The sequence below is a fragment of the Schistocerca piceifrons genome, chromosome 11 (assembly GCF_021461385.2).
Source record: "Schistocerca piceifrons isolate TAMUIC-IGC-003096 chromosome 11, iqSchPice1.1, whole genome shotgun sequence".
Lineage (NCBI taxonomy): Eukaryota > Metazoa > Arthropoda > Insecta > Orthoptera > Acrididae > Schistocerca > Schistocerca piceifrons.
In genome coordinates this window covers 54,201,220-54,223,350 of record NC_060148.1, presented here as the reverse complement: position 1 = coordinate 54,223,350, position 22,131 = coordinate 54,201,220, and the positions used below count along the sequence as shown (strand labels likewise).

Below are 22,131 nucleotides of genomic sequence, written 5' to 3'. Positions count from 1 at the left end.
CTGATTTAGAGCTGTGTTATTACGGTAAATACTAAGAACTTACTTCTTTTTCATTTTTACCTCCATCGGTTAGTCACACACGGAAATACAACAACAGTCTCTCAGGTTGAAAAAGTTGTTTATAAATAGACAACTCTAATTTACTGTGTATCCCTCAAACAAAAAACCATGCCCCAGCTGGATGAAACCCCAGATCACACCCATTTACTAGAAGGGTAGTACGAGGTGCATTCAAGTTCTAAGGCCTCCGATTTTTTTTCTAATTAACTACTCACCCGAAATCGATGAAACTGGCGTTACTTCTCGACGTAATCGCCCTGCAGACGTACACATTTTTCACAACGCTGACGTCATGATTCCATGGCAGCGGCAAAGGCTTCTTTAGGAGTCTGTTTTGACCACTGGAAAATCACTGAGGCAATAGCAGCACGACTGGTGAATATGCGGCCACAGAGAGTGTCTTTCATTGTTGGAAAAAGCCAAAAGTCACTAGGAGCCAGGTCAGGTGAGTAGGGAGCATGAGGAATCACTTCAAAGTTGTTATCATGAAGAAACTGTTGCGTAACGTTAGCTCGATGTGCGGGTGCGTTGTCTCGATGAAACAGCACACGCGCAGCCCTTCCTGGACATTTTTGTTGCAGTGCAGGAAGGAATTTGTTCTTCAAAACATTTTCGTAGGATGCACCTGTTACCGTAGTGCCCTTTGGAACGCAATGGGTAAGGATTACACCCTCGCTGTCCCAGAACATGGACACCATCATTTTTTCAGCACTGGCGGTTACCCAAATTTTTTTGGTGGCAGTGAATCTGTGTGCTTCCATTGAGCTGACTGACGCTTTGTTTCTGGATTGAAAAATGGCATCCATGTCCCATCCATTGTCACAACCGACGAAAAGAAAGTCCCGTTCATGCTGTCACTGCGCGTCAACATCGCTCGGCAACATGCCACACGGGCAGCCGTGTGGTCGTCCGTCAGCATTCGTGGCACACACCTGGATGACACTTTTCGCATTTTCAGGTCGTCCTGCAGGATTGTGTGCACAGAACCCACAGAAATGCCAACTCTGGAGGCGGTCTGTTCAACAGTCATTCGGCGATCCCCCAAAACAATTCTTTCCACTTTATCGATCATGTTGTCAGACCGGCTCGTGCGAGCCCGAGGTTGTTTCGGTTTGTTGTCACACGATGTTCTGCCTTCATTGAACTGTCGCACCCATGAACGCACTTTCGACACATCCACAACTCCATCACCATATGTCTCCTTCAACTGTCGATGAATTTCAATTGGTTTCACACCATGCAAATTCAGAAAACGAATGACTGCACGCTGTTCAAGTAAGGAAAATGTCGCCATTTTAGGTATTTAAAACAGTTCTCATTCTCGCCGTTGGTGGTAAAATTCCATCTGCCGTACAGTGCTGCCATCTCTGGGACGTATTGACAATGAACGCGGCCTCATTTTAAAACAATGCGCATGTTTCTATTTCTTTCCAGTCAGGAGAAAAAAAATCGGAGGCCTTAGAACTTGAATGCACCTCGTAGAAGAGATCCATAAAACTACTGCCCAATACCCTTGACATCGATATAATGTTGAATTTTAGGACATATTCTGAGCTCTAACATAAGGTTTGACAAACAGAATCACTTTTTCAATGGCAATCAGCATGGATACTGATCATATGAATCCCAACTTGCACAGCTCTCACATGACAAAATGAAAGCTCAGGATCAAGACAGTCAGGTAGATGTAGTATTTCTCGATTAACGAAAAGCATTTGACACAGTGCGACACTCACACTTATTGTCAGAAGTGCGATCATATGGGGTAAACTGAAATTTGTGTCTGGACAGAGGACTTTTTGATAGAGAGGACACAGCCTGTTTTGTTTGATGGAGAGTCATTAACAGATGAAGAAGTAGCTTTGAGTGTACCCCTGGGATGTGTGTTGGGTCCCTTCCTGTTAAGGTTGTATGACTCTGCAGACACTACGAATATACCCTGAGACTTTTTGGACACGGCACAGTGATCTATAAGGAAGCACTGTGTGAAAAATCTCCACAGATATTTAGTCACATATTCATCAGATTTCAAACTGTAAAAAGACTTTCAAATAACTTCCGGGAATTCAGCCAGGTAACACTTTCGGCGGCAAACTGCAGTTTGCCTTGAAAATGGCAGGGTGTTCTCCCGCCGAAATATCGGAGGTCGCTGAAAGTGTTACCTGGCTGAATTCCCAGAAGTTATTTGAAAGTTGTATACGCCAGGAGAAACTCAGGTCTCACATTGTAAAAAGCAAATTGCTCTAAATGTTCAGTACAGCAGTATTCTACGATTACAGATTCAATGAGTGACAGAATTGTTGAACTCATACAAATACCTGGGTGTAACACTTGTAGGGATATGAAATGGAATTATCAGACAGGTTCAGTCATGGATACAGTAGGCGGTAGACATCGGTTGAGAAGTAATATACTGGGGAAGTGAAATGAGTCTACAAATGAGATTGCTTACAAATCGCTCATGCGACCCATCTGAGGATATTGCTCAATTTTGTGTAACCTATACCAAATAGGATCAATGGGGTAAATTTAATGTGTTCAGGGACATGCAGCACAGATGGTGACAGCTTTGTTTGACCTGTGAGAGAGTGTCACAGAAACACTGAAGGAGCTGAGCAGGCACACACCTGAAGACAAATGCAAACTATCCTGAGAAAGCTACTTACAAAACTTCAAGAAAATCGGTTTAAATCATGATTTTAGGAATATACAGCAACCCACTATTTGTTAGTCCCATAGGTTTCATTAGAATAAGATTAGACTAATTACACACAGAGGCGTTTAAGAAATCTTTGTTCCCATGCTCCATATGTGAATGGGATAGGATGAAGCCCCAATGAGCAGTACAGTGGGACGTACTGTCTGAGACACTCTCCACAGAGGTTTGCTGAGTGTGAATGCAGATGTACAGAAAAATTTCATGAGTGTTGTACAGGTTTCTGCTCAGCAAAGTTGTGCAGGCTGGGAAAGATGCACAATGGTTTGACGCCCGTTAGAATGCTGCTCTGGAAGGAATCCGATTTGTTTACAATGTACGCACAATCTTGAAAATATTCCCACACAATGAAAATTATGAAAACTAGAACAAATGCAATGGCTGTAAACTAGAAAAAAAATTGAATATAGACTTTCCTGGTGTAGGCTAGTGACAAAATCTCACAATGTCTTGGGTGGAAATTTACAACTGGTAACAAGATACTGGAAAATCTACATTCATGAAGCCAAAATTTCACTATTTATATGCCATGAAATACTAAAAATGAAATTTGGTAAAAATACGATGAAAAGAACAAAATTTGTTGTCATCATCATCATCATCATCATCATCATCCTCTGATGGTTATTTACTGGATACACAATTAGTTAAAGGGGTGGCTGGATGTCCTCTTTGTGTCTCGCTGTTACACACCAGGACAGAATGTATGTCCCCCAACAGTGCACATCTCTCTCTCTCTCTCTCTCTCTCTCTCTCTCTCTCTCTCTCTGTGTGTGTGTGTGTGTGTGTGTGTGTGTGTGTGTGTGTGTGTGTGTGTGTGTGTGTGTTGGGTGGGTGGGTGTGGGTGTGTGTGTGGGTGGGTGGGTGGGTGGGTGGGTGTGCGCGTGTGGGTGGGTGGGTGAGGGTGTATGTGTGTGTGTGTGTGTGTGTGGGTGAGGGTGGGTGGGTGGGTGAGGGTTGGTGGGAGGGTGGGTGGGTGTGTGGGTGGGTGTGTGTGTGTGTGTGTGTGTGTGTGTGGGTGGGTGGGTGTGGGTGTGTGAGGGTGGGTGGGTGGGTGAGGGTGGGTGGGTGGGTGGGTGAGGGTGGGTGGGTGGGTGGGTGGGTGAGGGTGGGTGGGTGAGGGTGGGTGGGTGGGTTAGGGTTGGTGGGAGGATGGGTGGGTGTGTGGGTGGGTGTGTGGGTGTGGGTGGGTGCGCACATGCGTGTAATGTTATTTGTGCGAAAGTAAAAGAAAGTGTTCTAAATGTTTGTGATTTGTGTAACTGAGTCGGGACTTGGGTACCAGCCCGGTATTCAGCTAGCGGAATGTGGGCAAACTGCCTAAAAACCACATTGAGGCTGGCCAGGACACCAATGCTCATCATTAATTTTCTGGGCAAATTTGATGAGGCGTCCGCGCATCTACCTCCCTGTAAGTGGCACTTTAACATGCACAGACACTGGGGTGGGTAAAATCAGTTTTTATAATGCAATACAGAACTCCAGTGTTCTGTAACAGAGTGAATGTTGGACTTCTGGCATAAAGAAGTTGAAGTGCAATAGCTGAGCTTGTAATTTTGAGGGAATGGTGAGCAGTTAAAAATGCACCACACTGCAGGCTACTGCAATAGAAAGGCCACAAATGATAGCAAAAGACTGAAATTTGGCTTATTGTGCAGATATAGTATGTGTGTTTGGTCTTCGGTCCAGAGACTGATTTGATGCAGCTCTCCATGCTACTCTGTCCTGTGCAAGCTTCTTCATCTCCCAGTACCTACTGCAGCCTACATCCTTCTGAATCTGTTTAGTGTATTCATCTCTTGCTCTCCCTCTACGATTTTTACCCTCCATGCTGCCCTCCAATGCTAAATTTGTGATCCCTTGATGCCTCAGAACATGTCCTACCAACCAACCAACCTCCTTCTAGTCAAGTTGTGCCACAAACTTCTCTTCTTCCCAATTCTATTCAATCCCTCCTCATTAGTTATGTGATCTACCCATCTAATCTTCAGCATTCTTCTGTAGCACCACATTTCGAAAGCTTCTATTCTCTTCCTGTCTAAACTATTTATCGTCCACGTTTCACTTCCATACATGGCTACACTCCATACAAATACTTTCAGAAACGACTTCCTGATACTTAAATCTATACTCGATGTTAACAAATTCCTCTTCTTCAGAAACGCTTTCCTTGCCATTGCCAGTCTACATTTTATATCCTCTCTACTTCGACCATCATCAGTTATTTTGCTCCCCAAATAGCAAAACTCCTTTACTACTTTAAGTGACTCATTTTCTAATCTAATTCCCGCAGCTTCACGCGACGTAATTTGACTACATTCCATTATCCTCGTTTTGCTTTTCTTGATGTTCTTCTTATATCCTCCTTTCAAGACACTGTCCATTCCGTTCAACTGCTCTTCCAAGTCCTTTGCTGTCTCTGGCAGAATTACAATGTCACTGGCGAACCTTAAAGTTTTTATTTCTTCTCCATGGATTTTGATACTTTCTCAATTTTTTTCTTTTGTTTCCTTGCTTGCTCAATATACAGATTGAATAACATCGGGGAGAGGCTACAACCCTGTCTTACTCCTTTCCCAACCACTGCTTCCCTTTCATGCCCCCCGACTCTTATAACTGCCATCTGGTTTCTGTACAAACTGTAAATAGCCTTTCGCTCCCTGTATTTTACCCCTGCCACCTTTAGAATTTGAAAGAGAGTATTCCAGCCAACATTGTCAATAGCTTTCTCTAAGTCTACAAATCCTAGGACTGTACGTTTGTCTTTCCTTAATCTTTCTTCTAAGATAAGTCGTAAGGTCAGTATTGCCTCACGTGTTCCAATATTTCTACGGGATCCAAATTGATCTTCCCCAAGGTCGGCTTCTACCAGTTTTTTCATTCGTCTGTAAAGAATTTGTGTTAGTGTTTTGCAGCTGTGACTTATTAAACTGGTAGTTCGGTAATTTTCACATCTGTCAACACTTGCTTTCTTTGGGATTGGAATTCTTATATTCTTCATGAAGTCTTAGGGTATTTCGCCTGGTTCATACATCTTGCTCATCAGACGGTAGAGTTTTGTCAGGACTGGCTCTCCCAAGGCCGTCAGTAGTTCTAATGGAATGTTGTCTACTCCTGGGGCCTTGTTTCGACTCAGGTCTTTCAGTGCTCTGTCAAACTCTTCACGCAGTATTGTATCTCCAATTTCGTCTTCATCTACATTCTCTTATGCTAACGTAAGGAAAAGAAAGTAATGGTTGAGCCCAAACAAAGTGGCAACTCCCTGTACAAAGACCTGCGCACATCCACAAAAGATAATGTTACGCATCTGGTGGAACAGCGTCAGTGTAGTATACTACGAACTGCTTCCCCGATGTGTAACCGTCACTGCTGACATTTACTATCAACAACTGAGACATCTCGTAGATGGAAACCGAGAACAATGACCGGGAAGACTGTGTGAAGTGATGCTACTTCATGATAATGCACGCCCTCATTCTCCTAGACTGACAAAAAAACACCGTACAGGACTTGGTTTCATAAGTAATTTCACACACACCTTATACACCCGATCTTCTGCCTTCAGATTTTCACCTTTTACACTCTCTATCGAACAACCTTTGAGGAACTTCCTTTACAGCTGGAAATGCACTCTGAACATAGCTTGACGAGTTCGTCGTCTCACAGTTGCATAATCAAAAAATTATCTCAGCATTAGCAGACTGTTGTAATAGTGAAGGAGAATATATTATTGATGTGTGTATATTGTGTTTATTAAACTTACGGAAAAATGCTACAAACTTGTGCACAAACCCAATACAATAGCTTCACGGCACCTTTCCCATGCATCATACTGATAAGTGAGTTTACACTGCCACATTCTTTGTGATTGGACTCCATACTGTAATTTCTGTAATGACACCACATACCCTTCAAACACATGAACTTTCATTTCATTCATCACTATTTTTGTCAGGCAGTGGATATTTCTATCATATCAGCAATCTAATGATGTTGGTTTGAGTATATTCCGCAGGTTTTGTCATTTCGTAAAAATTAATCTATTTCGAAATTTTCAATGTTAAAATTATTATTATCTTTCCTTTCTCAGACCTTATGTCTGGTTAAAAATGGAAAGTGGCGTGGACCTTGATCAAGCGTGACTTCCTTTTAACTGTACGGTATATGTTACATTGCATTTAGGAACTTTCGGGTAACTGAACATATATCAATAATTACAGATTTCTGTAGTTGTATATATAAGTTTGGATGTAGCTGTATTGCGTTGATGTACTGGTGGATATTGTGTGGTATGACTCCTGTAGTTGATAGTATAATTGGTATAATGTCAACTTTATCCTGATGCCACATGTCCTTGACTTCCTCAGCCAGTTGGATGTATTTTTCAATTTTTTCTCCTGTTTTCTTTTGTATATTTGTTGTATTGGGTATGGATATTTCGATTAGTTGTGTTAATTTCTTCTTTTTATTGATGAGTATGATGTCAGGTTTGTTATGTGGTGTTGTTTTATCTGTTATAATGGTTCTGTTCCGGTATAATTTGTATTCATTATTCTCCAGTACATTTTGTGGTGCATACTTGTATGTGGGAATGTGTAGTTTTATTAGTTTATGTTGTATGGCAAGTTGTTGATGAATTATTTTTGCAACATTGTCATGTCTTCTGGGGTATTCTGTATTTGCTAGTATTGTACATTCGCTTGTGATGTGATCTCCTGTTTCTATTTGTTGTTTGCAAAGTCTGCATTTATCTGTTGTGGTATTGGGATCTTTAATAATATGCTTGCTGTAATATCTGGTGTTTACTGTTTGATCCTGTATTGCAATCATGAATCCTTCCGTCTCACTGTATATATTGCCTTTTCTTAGCCATGTGTTGGATGCGTCTTGATCGATGTGTGGCTGTGTTACACGATACGGGTGCTTGCCATGTAGTGTTTTCTTTTTCCAATTTACTTTCTTCGTATCTGTTGATGTTATGTGATCTAAAGGGTTGTAGAAGTGGTTATGAAATTGCAGTGGTGTAGCCGATGTATTTATATGAGCGATTGCTTTGTGTATTTTGCTAGTTTCTGCTCATTCTACAAAGAATTTTCTTAAATTGTCTACCTGTCCATAATGTAGGTTTTTTATGTCAATAAATCCCCTTCCTCCTTCCTTTCTGCTTAATGTGAATCTTTCTGTTGCTGAATGTATGTGATGTATTCTATATTTGTGGCATTGTGATCGTGTAAGTGTATTGAGTGCTTCTAGGTCTGTATTACTCCATTTCACTACTCCAAATGAGTAGGTCAATATTGGTATAGCGTAAGTATTTATAGCTTTTGTCTTGTTTCTTACTGTCAATTCTGTTTTCAGCATTTTTGTTAGTCTTTGTCCATATTTTTCTTTTAGTTCTTCTTTAATATTTGTATTATCTATTCCTATTTTTTGTCTGTAGCCTAGATATTTATAGGCATCTGTTTTTACCATTGCTTCTATGCAGTCGCTGTGGTTATCCAATGTGTAATCTTCTTGTTTAGTGTGTTTTCCCTTGACTATGCTATTTTTCTTACATTTGTCTGTTCCAAAAGCCATATTTATATCATTGCTGAATACTTCTGTTATCTTTAGTAATTGGTTGAGTTGTTGATTTGTTGCTGCCAGTAGTTTTAGATCATCCGTGTATAGCAAATGTGTGATTTTGTGTTGGTATGTTCCAGTAATATTGTATCCATAATTTGTATTATTTAGCATGTTGGATAGTGGGTTCAGAGCTTAATCTGTATTGGCTGTGATGTGATATTATTTGAATTTGTTTGGATATAAGAGTGGTTTTCCAAATTTTCATTACTATGTTTAGGAACTGTATCAATTTAGGATCTACTTTGTATATTTCCAATATTTGTAGTAACCATGAATGGGGTACAATATCAAAAGCTTTTTGGTAATCAATGTATGCATGGTGTAGCGACCTTTGTTTAGTTTTAGCTTGATATGTCACCTGTGCATCTATTATCAGTTGCTCTTTACATCCTCATGCTCCTTTGCAACACTCTTTTTGTTCTTCATTTATAATTTTGTTCTGTGTTGTACGTGTCATTAATTTCTGTGTCATTATTATTATTATTATTATTATTATTGAGAAGGAATGGTACTACTCACCATGTAGCGCAGATGCTGAGTCGTAGATAGGCACAACAAAAAGACTCACAATTATAGTTTAGCCACTAAGGCCTTCGTCAACAATAGACACACATACGTGCACACACACAGTGGTATTCCGCAGTGCACCGAACCTACACAATATACTCGTCCACCCTTACACAACCCCTCCTCCCAACCCCTTACCTCATGGCTCACACCCCTGTAATAGACGTAGATACAAGACCTGTCTCATACATCCTCCTACCACCACCTACTCCAGTCCGGTCACTAACATTACCTATACCCTCAAAGTGTAATGGATCTGGGAGATGTGTTATTTTTTTTACCGGATTTATCCATACCAAATTGTGAATGTTTTCTTATATTTTTTGTCAGAATATTTTTTATTATAATTTGTCTCATTATATGTTCATTTACTTATATCTTTGAGAGTGAAAGTATATTGATTACTATTAGTAAATGTATCAAAGAATAGCAAAGAGACTGATTACAAGTGGAAGCTTGTGTGTTGTGTAAAATGTCTTTGATGCTGGAGTCGTCTTTGACTATAGTCAGTCGGCAGTTAACTCTTGGTGTGTGTTGACGGAAGAAGAATGTGAAGGTCGCCGTCATAAATAATTTTGAATTATGTTACTTTTTTTATATAAACTATAAGAAGAAACTACATTCGAAGAAATGGTATTTGAAGCACCAAAAATGTGGCAAACACATTGAACCAGGTCATTTCTGCAGCCGACAAGATGCATTGTGGAATCATACTTCAACTAGGCAACTGAGGCCAAGACTAATATCGCCTTGTAAACATCTAACGGAAAAGGTACTTTCACGAAATATGGCAAATTTAAGTAAATAAAAAATAGTGAGCATATTTTCAACTTGTGTCTTGGACGGGATACCGTATTTCAAAAGGCAGGGACACCTGTGAAACCAGTCATATGATTTACAAGCTAAGCTGTAACCACTGTGGTGCATTCTATGTAGGCATGACAACCAACAAGCTGTCTGTCCACATGAATGGCCACAGACAGACTGTGGCCAGGAAACAAGTGGGCCACCCAGCTGCTGAACACACTGCCAAACACGATATCCTTCATTTCAATGACTGCTTTGCAGCCTGTGCCGTACGGATCATTTCCACCAATACCAGCTTTTCTGAACTGCGCTGGTGGGAACTTTCCCTGCAATGCATCCTACATTCCCAGAACCCCCCTGGCCTCAACCTTCGTAAGTCACTATCCTCACCCATCCAGCCCCTTCTCTGTTCCCATTCCACCACTACACAGCCATCATTCCATCACCACACCCAGTCTTTTTATTTTTCTCCTTTTCTGCTACTTCTCCCCCCCTCCCCCCACCTCTCCCCTGCCATCAGTCTAACCCGCAGCACTTCGCTGTCCGCCACCCCCACCATACTATCCCTCCCTCTCCCCACTCCAGTCTCCTCCGTACGCCCACCCAGTCACCCCTCCCATCATACACTGGTCCTGCTGCTCACAGTGGGGTTTCCATTGCTTGAGATTGCAGTCGCGCGTGTGTGTGTGTGTGTGTGTGTGTGTGTGTGTGTGTGTGTGTGTGTGTGTGTGTGTGTACGCATATGTCCGTCTACTGTTGACAAAGAAGTCCGAAAGCTATAATTATGAGAGTCTTTTGTAGTGCCTATCTGCGACTCAGCATCTCCGCTATATGATGAGTAGCACCTTCCCTTCTCATATTATTATTATTATTATTATTATTACTATTATTATTATAATTATCATTATCAGTTTGGATTCCGTAGAATTATTGGGAGACGTGGGGCAATACTGACCTTATGATTATCTTAGAAGAAAGATTAAGAAAAGGCAAACCTACATTTCTAGCTTTTGTAGACTTAGAGAGAGCTTTGACAATGTTGACTGAAATACTCTCTTTCAAATTCTAAAGGTGGTAGGGATAAAATAAAGGGAGCGAAAGGCTATTTACAATCTGTACAGAAACCAGATGGCAGTTATAAGAGTCGAGGGGCATGAAAGGGAAGCAGTGGTTAGGAAGGGACTGAGACAGGGTTGTAGCCTATCCCCGGTGTTATTCAATCTGTATATTGAGCAAGCAGTAAAGGAAACAAAAGAAAAAGTTCAGAGTAAGTATTAAAATCCATGGATAAGAAATACAAACTTTGAGGTTCGCCAATGACGTTGTAATTCTGTCAGAGACAGCAAAGGACTTGGAAGAGCAGTTGAACTGAATGGATAGTGTCTTGAAAGGAGGATATAAGATGAGCATCAACGAAAGCAAAATGAGGATAATGGAATGTAGTCTAATTAAATCCGGTGATGCTGAGGTAATTAGATTAGGAAATAAGACACTTAAAGTAGTAAAGGAGTTTTGCTATTTGAGGAGCAAAATAACTGATGATGGTCAAAGTAGAGAGGATATAAAATGTAGACTGGCAATGGCAAGGAAAGTGTTTCTGAAGAAGAGAAATTTGTTAACATCGAGTATAGATTTAAGTGTCAGGGAGTTGTTTATGAAAGAATTTGTATGGAGTGTAGCCATGTATGGAAGTGAAACATGGACGATAAATACTTTGGACAAGAAGAGAATAGAAGCTTTCGAAATGTGGTGCTACAGAAGAATGCTGAAGATTAGATGGGTAGAAGGATGTAGGTTGCAGTAAGTACTGGGAGATGAAGCAGCTTGCACAGAATATAGTAGCATGGAGAGCTGCATCAAACCAGTCTCTGTACTGAAGACAACAACAACAACAACGTTAAAAATAGAAAGTGATGCGGACCTTCATCAAGCGTGACTTCCTTTTAACTGTACGGTATATGTTACATTGCATTTAGGATCTTTTGGGTCATTGAACATGTATCAATAATTACAGATTTCTGTAGTTGTATATATAAGTTTGGATGTAGCTGTATTGCGTTGATGTACTGGTGGATATTGTGTGGTATGACTCCTGTAGTTGATAGTATAATTGGTGTAATGTCAACTTTATCCTGATGCCACAAGTCCTTGACTTCCTCAGCCAGTTGGATGTATTTTTCAATTTTTTCTCCTGTTTATTACTTTTTTCTCTTGTTTATTATCATCATCATCATCATCATCATCATCATCATCATCATCATCACTGAAAGAAGAATGTGCAATATGAGAGAACTACTTTCTGTTAATGTTACAACTACTATCTCTGACGCATTACCTTTGAAGTCAGTATCTTAGCAATAGACGGTGTTGTGGCAGAAGTAGTAAGTCTGACCTCATGATGATTTGTTGTACTATGAGAAGAATTGCATAGAATGTAAAAATAAAATGTGCAAAGTTGAAATTAAAGCCTGCAGCATTTCATTTAAATAATGTACATAAATAAACTAAAAAATCTGGTAACAGTTTTGCAAGCAGGAATTTAACACATCTTAGACCTAAACTATGCCAACAGCAATGAAGTTAAATAAAAGATATTAATTGTTAACTATGTCAATTCACAGGGTGATTTAGATTGGTTGGTTGATTTGGAGAAGGGGACCAAACAGTGACGTCATCAGTCACACTGGAGTACAGGAGGATGGGGAAGGAAGTCGGCCATGCCCTTTTAAAGGAATCATCCTGGCATTTGCCTGAAGTCAATTAGGGAAACAATGAAAAACCTAAATCATGATGTCCAGATGCAGGTTCGAACCACCATCCTCCTGAATGCAAGACCAGTGTGCTAACAACTATGCCACCTCGCTCGGTTGGTGATTCAGAGAAATGGGAAATACTGAAATTTGTGTTATAAGCCTGGCTGTTTTTAGCTCTGAGTAACATACAGAAATCAACTCATGCCTTCTTGTCAATTAGTTGAAGTAGCAACTGTGCCATGTGCAAACTGTTAGTACCGGGTGATCAAAAAGTCAGTATAAATTTGAAAACTGAATACATCATGGAATAATGTAGATAGAGAGGTACAAATTGACACACATGCTTGGAATGACATGGGGTTTTATTAGAACCAAAAAAATACAAAAGTTCAAAAAAATGTCCAACAGATGGCACTTCATCTGATCAGAATAGCAATAATTTGCGTAACAGACTAAGACAAAGCAAATATGATGTTCTTTACAGGAAATGCTCAATATGTCCACCATCATTCCTCAACACTATCTGTAGTCGAGGAATAATGTTGTGAACAGCAATGTAAAGCATGTCTGGAGTTATGGTGAGGCACTGGAGTCTGATGTCTTTCAGCATCCCCGGAGATGTCGGTCCATCACGATACACTTGCGACTTCAGGTAACCCCAAAGCCAATAATCGCACGGCTCGAGGTCTGGGGACCTGGGACGCGAAGCATGACGAAAGTGCTGGCTGAGCACACGATCATCGCCAAATGACGCACGCAAGAGATCTTTCACGTGTCTAGCAATATGGGGTGGAGCGCCATCCTGCATAAAACATTGTACGTTCCAGCAGGTGTTTATCAGCCAGGCTGGGGATGATGCGATTCTGTAACATATCGGCGAACTCTCACCCGTCACGGTAGCAGTTACAAAACCAGAATCACGCATTTCCTCGAAGAAAAAAGGCCCAATAATGGTAGATGTGGTAAATCCAACCCATACCGTGACTTTCTCATCGTGCAATGGAGTTTCCACGACAGTTCTAGGATTTTCGGTAGCCCAAATTCTGCAGTTGTTGGCATTGACAGACCCTCGGAGCATGAAATGAGCTTCATCGGTCCACAACACATTTCTCGACCAATTGTCATCTTCCACCATCTTTTGAAACGCCCACACCGCAAATGTTCCCCGCTTCACTAAATCGCCAGGTAACAGTTCGTGATGCCAATGGATTTTGTACGGATAGCATCAGAAGGTACGCCTAAGTGCCAACCAAACAGTAGTGTATGGAATGCCGGTGCGACGTGCGACTGCACGAGTGCTGACTTCCCCGTGCATAGACAAACCCGCTACAGTCTCTATTTCTGCATGAACTGTCTCAGCAGCATTACACCTTGTGCTCGGTCGGCCACTATGGGGTATATCATATAAACAACCCATGGCTTCGAGCTTCGAAATCATTCTCGCCACAGCTGCATTTGTCAACGGACCTTTGCCTGTTCAAATCCCCTTCCTATGGCGATAGGATCTTAACGTTGAACTAGCACATTCTCCATTCTGATAATACAGCTTCACTAAAAGCGCCTTTTCAGGTTACGTCAACATGCTGCGACTGCTGTTGCATATGATTCTCTCTCTCATTACAGCTCCTTTAATACACAATTGTTATGCGCAGTCACTGATGTTTTGCTGTCCAGCGCCATCTGTTGGACATTTTGTGAACTTACTTTGTTGGTTTTTCTTTTTTGTTCTAATAAAACCCCATGTCATTACAAGAATGTGTGTCAAATTTTACCTCTCTATCTACATTATTCCATGGTTTATTAAGTTTTCAAATTTATACTGACTTTTTGGTCACTCTGTACTATGAGAAGAATTGTATAGAATGTAAAAATAAAATGTGGAAAGCTGAAATTAAAGCCTGCAGCATTTCATTTAAATAATGTACATAAAGAAACTAAAAAATCTGGTAACAGTTTTGCAAGCAGGAATTTAACACATCTTAGACCTAAACTATGCCAACAACAATGAAGGTAAATAAAAGATATTAATTATTAACAATGTCAATTCACAGGGTGATTTAGATTGGTTGGGTGATTTGGAGAAGGGGAGCAAACAGTGAGGTCATCAGTCACACTGGAGTACAGGAGGATGGGGAAGGAAGTCTGCCATGCCCTTTTAAAGGAATCATCCTGGCATTTGCCTGAAGTCACTTAGGGAAACAATGAAAAACCTAAATCATGATGTCCAGATGCAGGTTCGAACCACCATCCTCCTGAATGCAAGTCCAGTGTGCTAACAACTATGCCACCTCGCTCGGTTGGTGATTCAGAGAAATGGGAAATACTGAAATTTGTGTTATCAGCCTGGCTGTTTTTTAGCTCTGAGTAACATACAGAAATCAACTCATGCCTTCTTGTCAATTAGTTGACATCAATACTTGAAGTAGCAACTGTGCCGTATGCAAACTGTTAGTACATCAGACAGTATTGAGGCTATTTCAACCATTAGCACAAGAAGCCCACTTTGTTCAATCTGTCATCGTCCATTCTCTTTACAGCTGCACTGTTGAAGACTTCAACGAATACTGGTGCAAGATCTATATTACCATTTGTAAAAGTAACAGGTCATCCAGGAATGTCACAACAATTTTGTGAATGAATGGTTGGAAAGATAAGTGGTGACGGATGATGGACAAATCCCAGTATCATCTTAGTGGATTTGTAAATAAACAAAATTCTGTTATCAGGCACACGAAAAGCGTAATCAGCAGCTCCAACAAACACTGTACAGCAACAAAATTACCATGTGGTATTATGCTGTATCACCATATATTATAATAGACCGCTCCTCTCCCCCCCCCCCCCCCCCCCCCTCCCCCTTGTGACTATGCCACACTGTTTGAAACCTGTTGCACAAAAACTGCTTACATTTCCACAAATTACTGAGAATGGCTGGTTTCACCATGATGGATGAATGTCACATACAGCAGGAATATCGGTGGCTGCTATATACAACTGTATAATTCCGAGAAATGGTGACATTTCATGACATGCCAGACCCCATGATCTGTCATTGTATGATTCATTTCTCACGGATCACATTAAAAGCAAAGTGTATTGTAGCCAATCTGCTACAATGGCAAAGATGAAAGTTAAGATCCGAGAAGTAATTGCCAATGTTACTTAGAACCATGCACAGTTCACCTAAGAGATGGGAGGAATGTTTGCGCAAAAGTGGAGCTCGTCTGCAAAATGTCTTCTTCAACAAATAAATATAGTTTATGTATATTTAAACTGCATGTTTTAACTATTAAATGAAATATAGGAATTCATACATAACTGATTGGCCATTCATACTGTATAATACAGGTGTTTAAATACAGGTGAATGAAAGTCCAGAGTCCATAATAGCTGTCATTTAGGGAGTGATGGACTTTTCATTCAGTTTTATGTTTTAAAAGTTTTAACATCTGTATGTAAACACTTGCTTTATATTGTATGAATGGTCAATCAGTTACACGTAATTACTTTAACTGTGGCTACCCTAGTTTTAAAATTATCTATAAATGAAATTATTTAAAAACATTATTCACAGCAATATTCGATTATATTTTCAATTTCTCATTTGTTTGAATCAGCATGTAAAATTTACGCACTTTCTAATCATTTCTTCGTACGTATTGTCATGGGTCGACAAAATGTACAGCAAACCAAATTCACACATGATAAGTGTGAGGTTTGTAAACTAAAAACAATTGTTCAAACAATGGAAAATCCATGATGGATTATGAAACGGATAGACTGCTACTCACTGTGTAGTCGGAGATGCTGACTTGCAGACAGGGGGAAAAAAAAAAACTGTTAAACACATAAGCTTTCAGTCAAAAAGCCGTCTTCTGAGTTGGACAACACACATGTACACACATTCACACAAACAAAATTCACACACACGTGACTACTGTCTCTGGCCTTGGCAGCAAGAGACAGTGACGCGTGTGTGTGTGTGTGTGTGTGTGTGTGTGTGTGTGTGTGGTGTGATTAATAAAAAAGAAAAAGAGAAGAAAAGAAAAGAGAAGGTCGAAAATGTGGGAAGAAATGGTGAATAAAAAAGAGGGTTTTAAAATCGTTAATGACCATAAAATGGGAAAGAATGAAATGCAAATCGGATTTCGTATTACAGAAAAGCTATCGTTGGGATGGTCCTTGTGGCGTTTCTGAGCAAAAGTCAAACCAATTTCCACTACAAAAATTATTTGAAAGAGAATAGAGAATAACAAAATGTGATTAACAGGGGGGAATGGCGTAGATAAGAGTTCATTCATTACCATGTTAAAATGTCTACTCTCGTGTGGTGTCCAAGTCTTGTTCTCCAGTCTTGTTCTCCAACAATCTCCTGCTTGATTTCTGCATGAAAAAGTCATAGCTGCTCCAAAATCTTGCAGTAAATTTCACCGTCCCGCAGTTACTAATGTCTACCAATTAAAACCATCTTGACATTGAATGCAATGTATTTTACGGCTGCTTCCATCCTCCAAATTTCATACAAGCTTCCGCAATAGAATATGTCTGCACATCAATAAATTTTTACGTCTTAATCAGACCGAGACTAACGAATAAGTTTTTACTTCTGAATCACACCAAGACTAGTGAACAAGTGAAGTTAAGCTTCCGCTCTCAAGCGACAAGAGCGGGTAGAAAACAAAAAGATTTACAATTTTTGTACCTTCATTTTCTTATAAATATTTTCTCTGCTGTCGAGTGCTCATACAGCTGCGACGGTATAATTTATATCTGAAGGAGTGAGTGTAGTGCGGTGAAATTCAAAGTCCCACTACAGTGTGTGTGTGTGTGTGTGTGTGTGTGTGTGTGTTGTCCAACTCAGAAGATGGCCTTTTGGCTGAAAGCTTGTGTGTTTAGCAGTCTTTTTGTAGTGCCTGGCTGCAACTCAACATCTACAACTACACAGTGAGTAGCAATCTATCCTTTAAATAATATTGTCAAAAATAATTGTTCGTAATGTCGAACTTGTTGAAAATGAGAAGTCGGTCAGAGGGACCACAGCCTAAGTACTGCCTCAGTCGCCTCACTCACTACTCACATCCGAGACCCCACCGACGACACCGTCGGCAAAGAAGACCAGCACGAGGCTCTTGTCGGCCCAACGGCAGCTGAAGTTCCCGCCGAGCGATTCGGTGCCGGCGGCTCCCTGCGACGAGCCGGGTCTCGCGTCGTCTAGTGCGAGCACAAACATCGCCGACTCGATCTCCGACAGCGTCGCCGCATTGCGCGTGCTCAGCTCCCGTAGTCTCATGCGGTTCTGGATGGATGAGCACACAGTTCAAAGGTCACAGCAGCAACACAGGTGCAGTGATCTGACACAAACATACATCTACATCTACATACCTACTCCGCAATCCACCATACGGTGCACGGCGGAGGGTACCTCGTACCACAACTAGCATCTTCTCTTCCTGTTCCACTCCCAAATAGAAAGAGAAAGATGACAGCCTATATGCCTCTGTACGAGCCCTAATCTCTCATCTTATCTTTGTGGTCTTTCCGCGAAATATAAGTTGGCGGCAGTTAAATTGTACTGCAATCAGCCTCAAATGCTGGTTCTCTAAATATCCTCAGTAGCGATTCACGAAAAGAACGCCCCCTTTCCTCTAGAGACTCCCACCCGAGTTCCTGAAGCACTTCCGTAACACTCACGTGATGATCAAACCTACCAGTAACAAATCTAGCAGCCCGCCTCTGAACTGCTTCTATGTCCTCCCTCAATCCACCCTGATAGGGATCCCAAACGATCGAGCAGTACTCGAGAATAGGTCGTATTAGTGTTTTATAAGCGGTCTCCTTTACAGATGAACCACATCTTCCCAAAATTCTACCAATGAACCGAAGAATACCATCCGCCTTCCCCACAACTGCCATTACATGCTTGTCCCACTTCATATCGCTCTGCAGTGTTACGCCCAAATATTTAATCGACGTGACTGTGTCGAGCGCTACACTACTAATGGAGTATTCAAACATTATGGGATTCTTTTTCCTATTCATCTGCATTAATTTACATTTATCTATATTTAGAGTTAGCTGCCATTCTTTACACCAACCACAAATCCTGTCCAAGTCATCTTGTGTCCTCCTACAGCCACTCAACAACGGCACCTTCCTGTACACTACAGCATCATCAGCAAACAGCCGCACACTGCTATCCACCCTATCCAAAAGATCATTTATGTAGATAGAAAACAACAGCGGACCTACCACACTTCCCTGGGGCACTCCAGATGATACCCTCACCTCTGATGAACACTCACCATCGAGGACAACGTACTGGGTTCTATTACTTAAGAAGTCTTCGAACCACTCACATGTTTGGAAACCAATCCCATATGTCCGTACCTTAGTTAGGAGTCTGCAGTGGGGCACCGAGTCAAACGCTTTCCGGAAGACGAGGAATATGGCATCCGTCTGATACCCTTCATCCACGGTTCGCAAGATATCATGTGAAAAAAGGGCGAGTTGCGTTTTGCGGGAGCTGGATACTGGTGGAATGTCGAGTCTTGACCTCAGCAGAAACAGTTCTGGTGGCAGCCAAACAGAGCTACAAGTGATTTAAAGTCAATAACATAAAAATAAAAAGTAACAGGCCAAACTGTGCAATTTATTTTTGTTCTACTTGAGGTAACTAGCTTTTGTTACAATAGCCAACGTCAGACCACGACTGAACCACACGTGGGCAGTGCGGCAGGGCAGGTTATAGTTTCTCACCCCTAACAGTTCAATCCACCCCCAAAACAAATTGTAAATGTCTACGAAGTCTGTATTTACTGTCAAACCATTGTTGGAGCAAGTTTAACTACAACGTTTCACACGATAGTGGCCAGAAGTTCACCTATGTGATCTGAATTATTTTTATGTTCTGTACGTCACTGACCCATAGCCATTTGTGTGTTACTATATGAAGTCATTCAGTGGGCTTCTTAAAAAGAAGAGCTTACACACTCATGAAACATGCTCTACAGCATTTTAAATATGACAAGAAAGTTCACATGGCATTAACTTCCAAACTAAGCCACTTAAAATTTTCGAATGTTCATCAAAACATTCAAAGGTGTAGTTGCTTCACAAATACAATAAAAGAACTGACAGAATGTATGATGTTCTTCATCCTAACAAAGATAAGAGTGGTGTGGTTCCACACCATACAGTTCCCGAGTGATTTCTACAGACACTAAATCATAGTCGAAAGCACTACACAAAGTGTGAGAGACGTTCAATTCTTATTGGCTGTTGGTTTATGTAGGCAATCAGAAAATCACCAGCCGTCAAATACCCATGGTAATCCTTAAGTCATCCAATAAGTCATACAGCAATTCATTACAAAATCTGTATTTATGAAACCAATTTTAATTTAAATAAAACAAGGTATGAATTATGCCCAGAAATGAAATATTAGTTGGTTTTACAGCTAACTTTACTTCTGGGTGCCTTTATACAAAAGCAAGCACACTAGACATACATTACATGATCTCATGATTGCACAAGAACATTCCCATGCATACATTTTACATAAAACCTCCACACTTTGTCCTCCATACACTCTCTCGTTCTCTCCACATCACTCACGCAACAAAATGTAATTAAAAATAATATTTTTGATTACTATTATGTCAATAGGCTACTGTAATAAGAGAAAATAAAACTCTGGAAAACAATTTTATGAACAAAAATCTTCTTGGTTACAGCTTCAAATAATGTCACAAATGAATACTTTAAAAGCTTTAGCTCGGTTTTGTAGTACCAGAAAAGTTATTGTAGGTTTTAGGTAAAAGTTTGCATCTCAAAAATATTGAAAATAATGAACTGAGATTTTTACAGTACTGTTGCAGTATCTATAAAACACTGTATATGGGGTGTGAAACAGAATGAATGAAATTTAGTACTATTTCTTTACATTCATTACGAGTGTGCGTAAAAGAAAGGCTACTGAGAAGGGTTCTGGAATAGAGAGAATCTGGAAGAAGATCAGTTGGAAGATCACAAACAAGATGGAGAGACCAAGTGAAGGATAGTGTAAATCAGAGATAACTACAATGGGAAGAAATGCTGAATGATAAATTGTGTGAGAAAAGAGAAGATTGGAAGAGGCTTTGTGAATGACCTTATAATCAGAAACGAGGCTTTGTGAATGACCTTATAATCAGAAACGTTTCACGAAGGTGATGATGATGATGATGATGATGATGATGATGAAAAAGAAGAAGTTCCTCCAGTAGGACAGAAGTAAATGCAATCTGAATTGTTAGTTTTTATTTTTACATGAACTGCAACTGCTAATGTTCTAGCATGCTGCCAAAAGTTTTAACAGTTTGTTTTAAGTCTTAGAAGGTGACATTACAGATTGCTCTGCCCTCTTAGTGTTACTCCTTACTTTGAGAATTTTTGGGTCAGCGCCAGGATACTATCTCGATAAAGCACAGTCAGACATGTGTGCCTCTGAGCGGATGGATGTGTGTGTGTGTGTGTGTGTGTGTGTGTGTGTGTGTGTGTGTGTGTGTGTGTGTGCGCGCGCGCACTCTCGAGTGTATTCCTGTCCTTTTTCCCCCCTAAGGTAAGTCTTTCCACTCCCGGGATTGGAATGACTCCTTACACTCTCCCTTAAAACCCACATCCCTTCCTCTTTCCCTCTCCCTCCCTCTTTACTGATGAAGCAACCTTGGGTTGCGAAAGCTTGATATTTGTGTGTGTGTTTGTGTGTGTGGCACCAGCGCCTTCTCGTTTGGTAAGTCACAGCATCTTTGTTTTTTATATATATTTTTCCCACGTGGAATGTTTCTTTCTAATATATATAAAAACTGCAAAACATGTTTCTAAGTCACAATTTAAGGCAGTGTAACTAGTCTGTGTAAGAAAACAAGAGACGCATTCAAAAGATGAAAGAATAATGGAGGAAAAGAAAAGAGTAAATTTAGAGGAAACCTACAGTGTTACGGGATCCTCAAATGGTAATTAAAAAAAGAAAAAAATGATAACGCCTCACCTGTGCCCAGCGGTCCCGGTCGCTGCACGTGAGGACCCCCAGGCCGGGCCGCGTCGCCCCCTCGTCCTCGCAGCGCGACACCACCTCCCTCAGCTGCCACTCCCACTCGAGGGGGGTGAGCGGCGTCACACCGTTGGGGTGCACGCTCTCGCAGCGGTACAGCCGGCCACAGCGGCAGATCACCACCGCGTGTGAAGGGCACCTACCTTCCCGCCCTGCAACACGGTACATTGAAGGTCGTCACGGGGCACTCGTCAGAGATTACTTCGTAAAGCTCCGAACTACGAAATTATCGAGTGCACTAATTCTGGAAATAAAATGTGACAAAAACGATGAAACGTGAACTTCTCCCAGCATACCGACTGTCGAAATAACTCGATAACAATACAGCACGTGACGTCCTCGACCACTGCCGATATTTCGTCGAGTGTTCCACTTTTGTTTTAAGGGAACAAATTAAATGACAGATTGCCCTGCATGACAACTTAAACCCTCACTGGGTGGTGCAACAATAACCGGGAAGCAGAAGGTTGCACGGAAAATGACAACACACTGTAAACAACCGATGCAACTAC

The 22,131-nt window shown here is 40.9% G+C and overlaps 1 protein-coding gene across 3 annotated transcripts in view; it reads right to left on the bottom strand.

Annotated features, from left to right (window-relative positions):
• The window catches only part of LOC124720113 (peroxisomal carnitine O-octanoyltransferase), a 245,074-nt gene that overhangs the window by 103,133 nt on the left and 119,810 nt on the right, over positions 1 to 22,131 (bottom strand). For all 3 annotated transcript variants that reach the window (XM_047245407.1, XM_047245409.1, XM_047245408.1), the window contains exons 6-7: positions 21,557 to 21,771; positions 17,606 to 17,824 (exon numbers count right to left, since the gene is read on the bottom strand). In XM_047245407.1, coding sequence (XP_047101363.1) covers positions 17,606 to 17,824; positions 21,557 to 21,771 — 434 coding nt within the window. The remainder of the gene's footprint in view (positions 1 to 17,605; positions 17,825 to 21,556; positions 21,772 to 22,131) is intronic.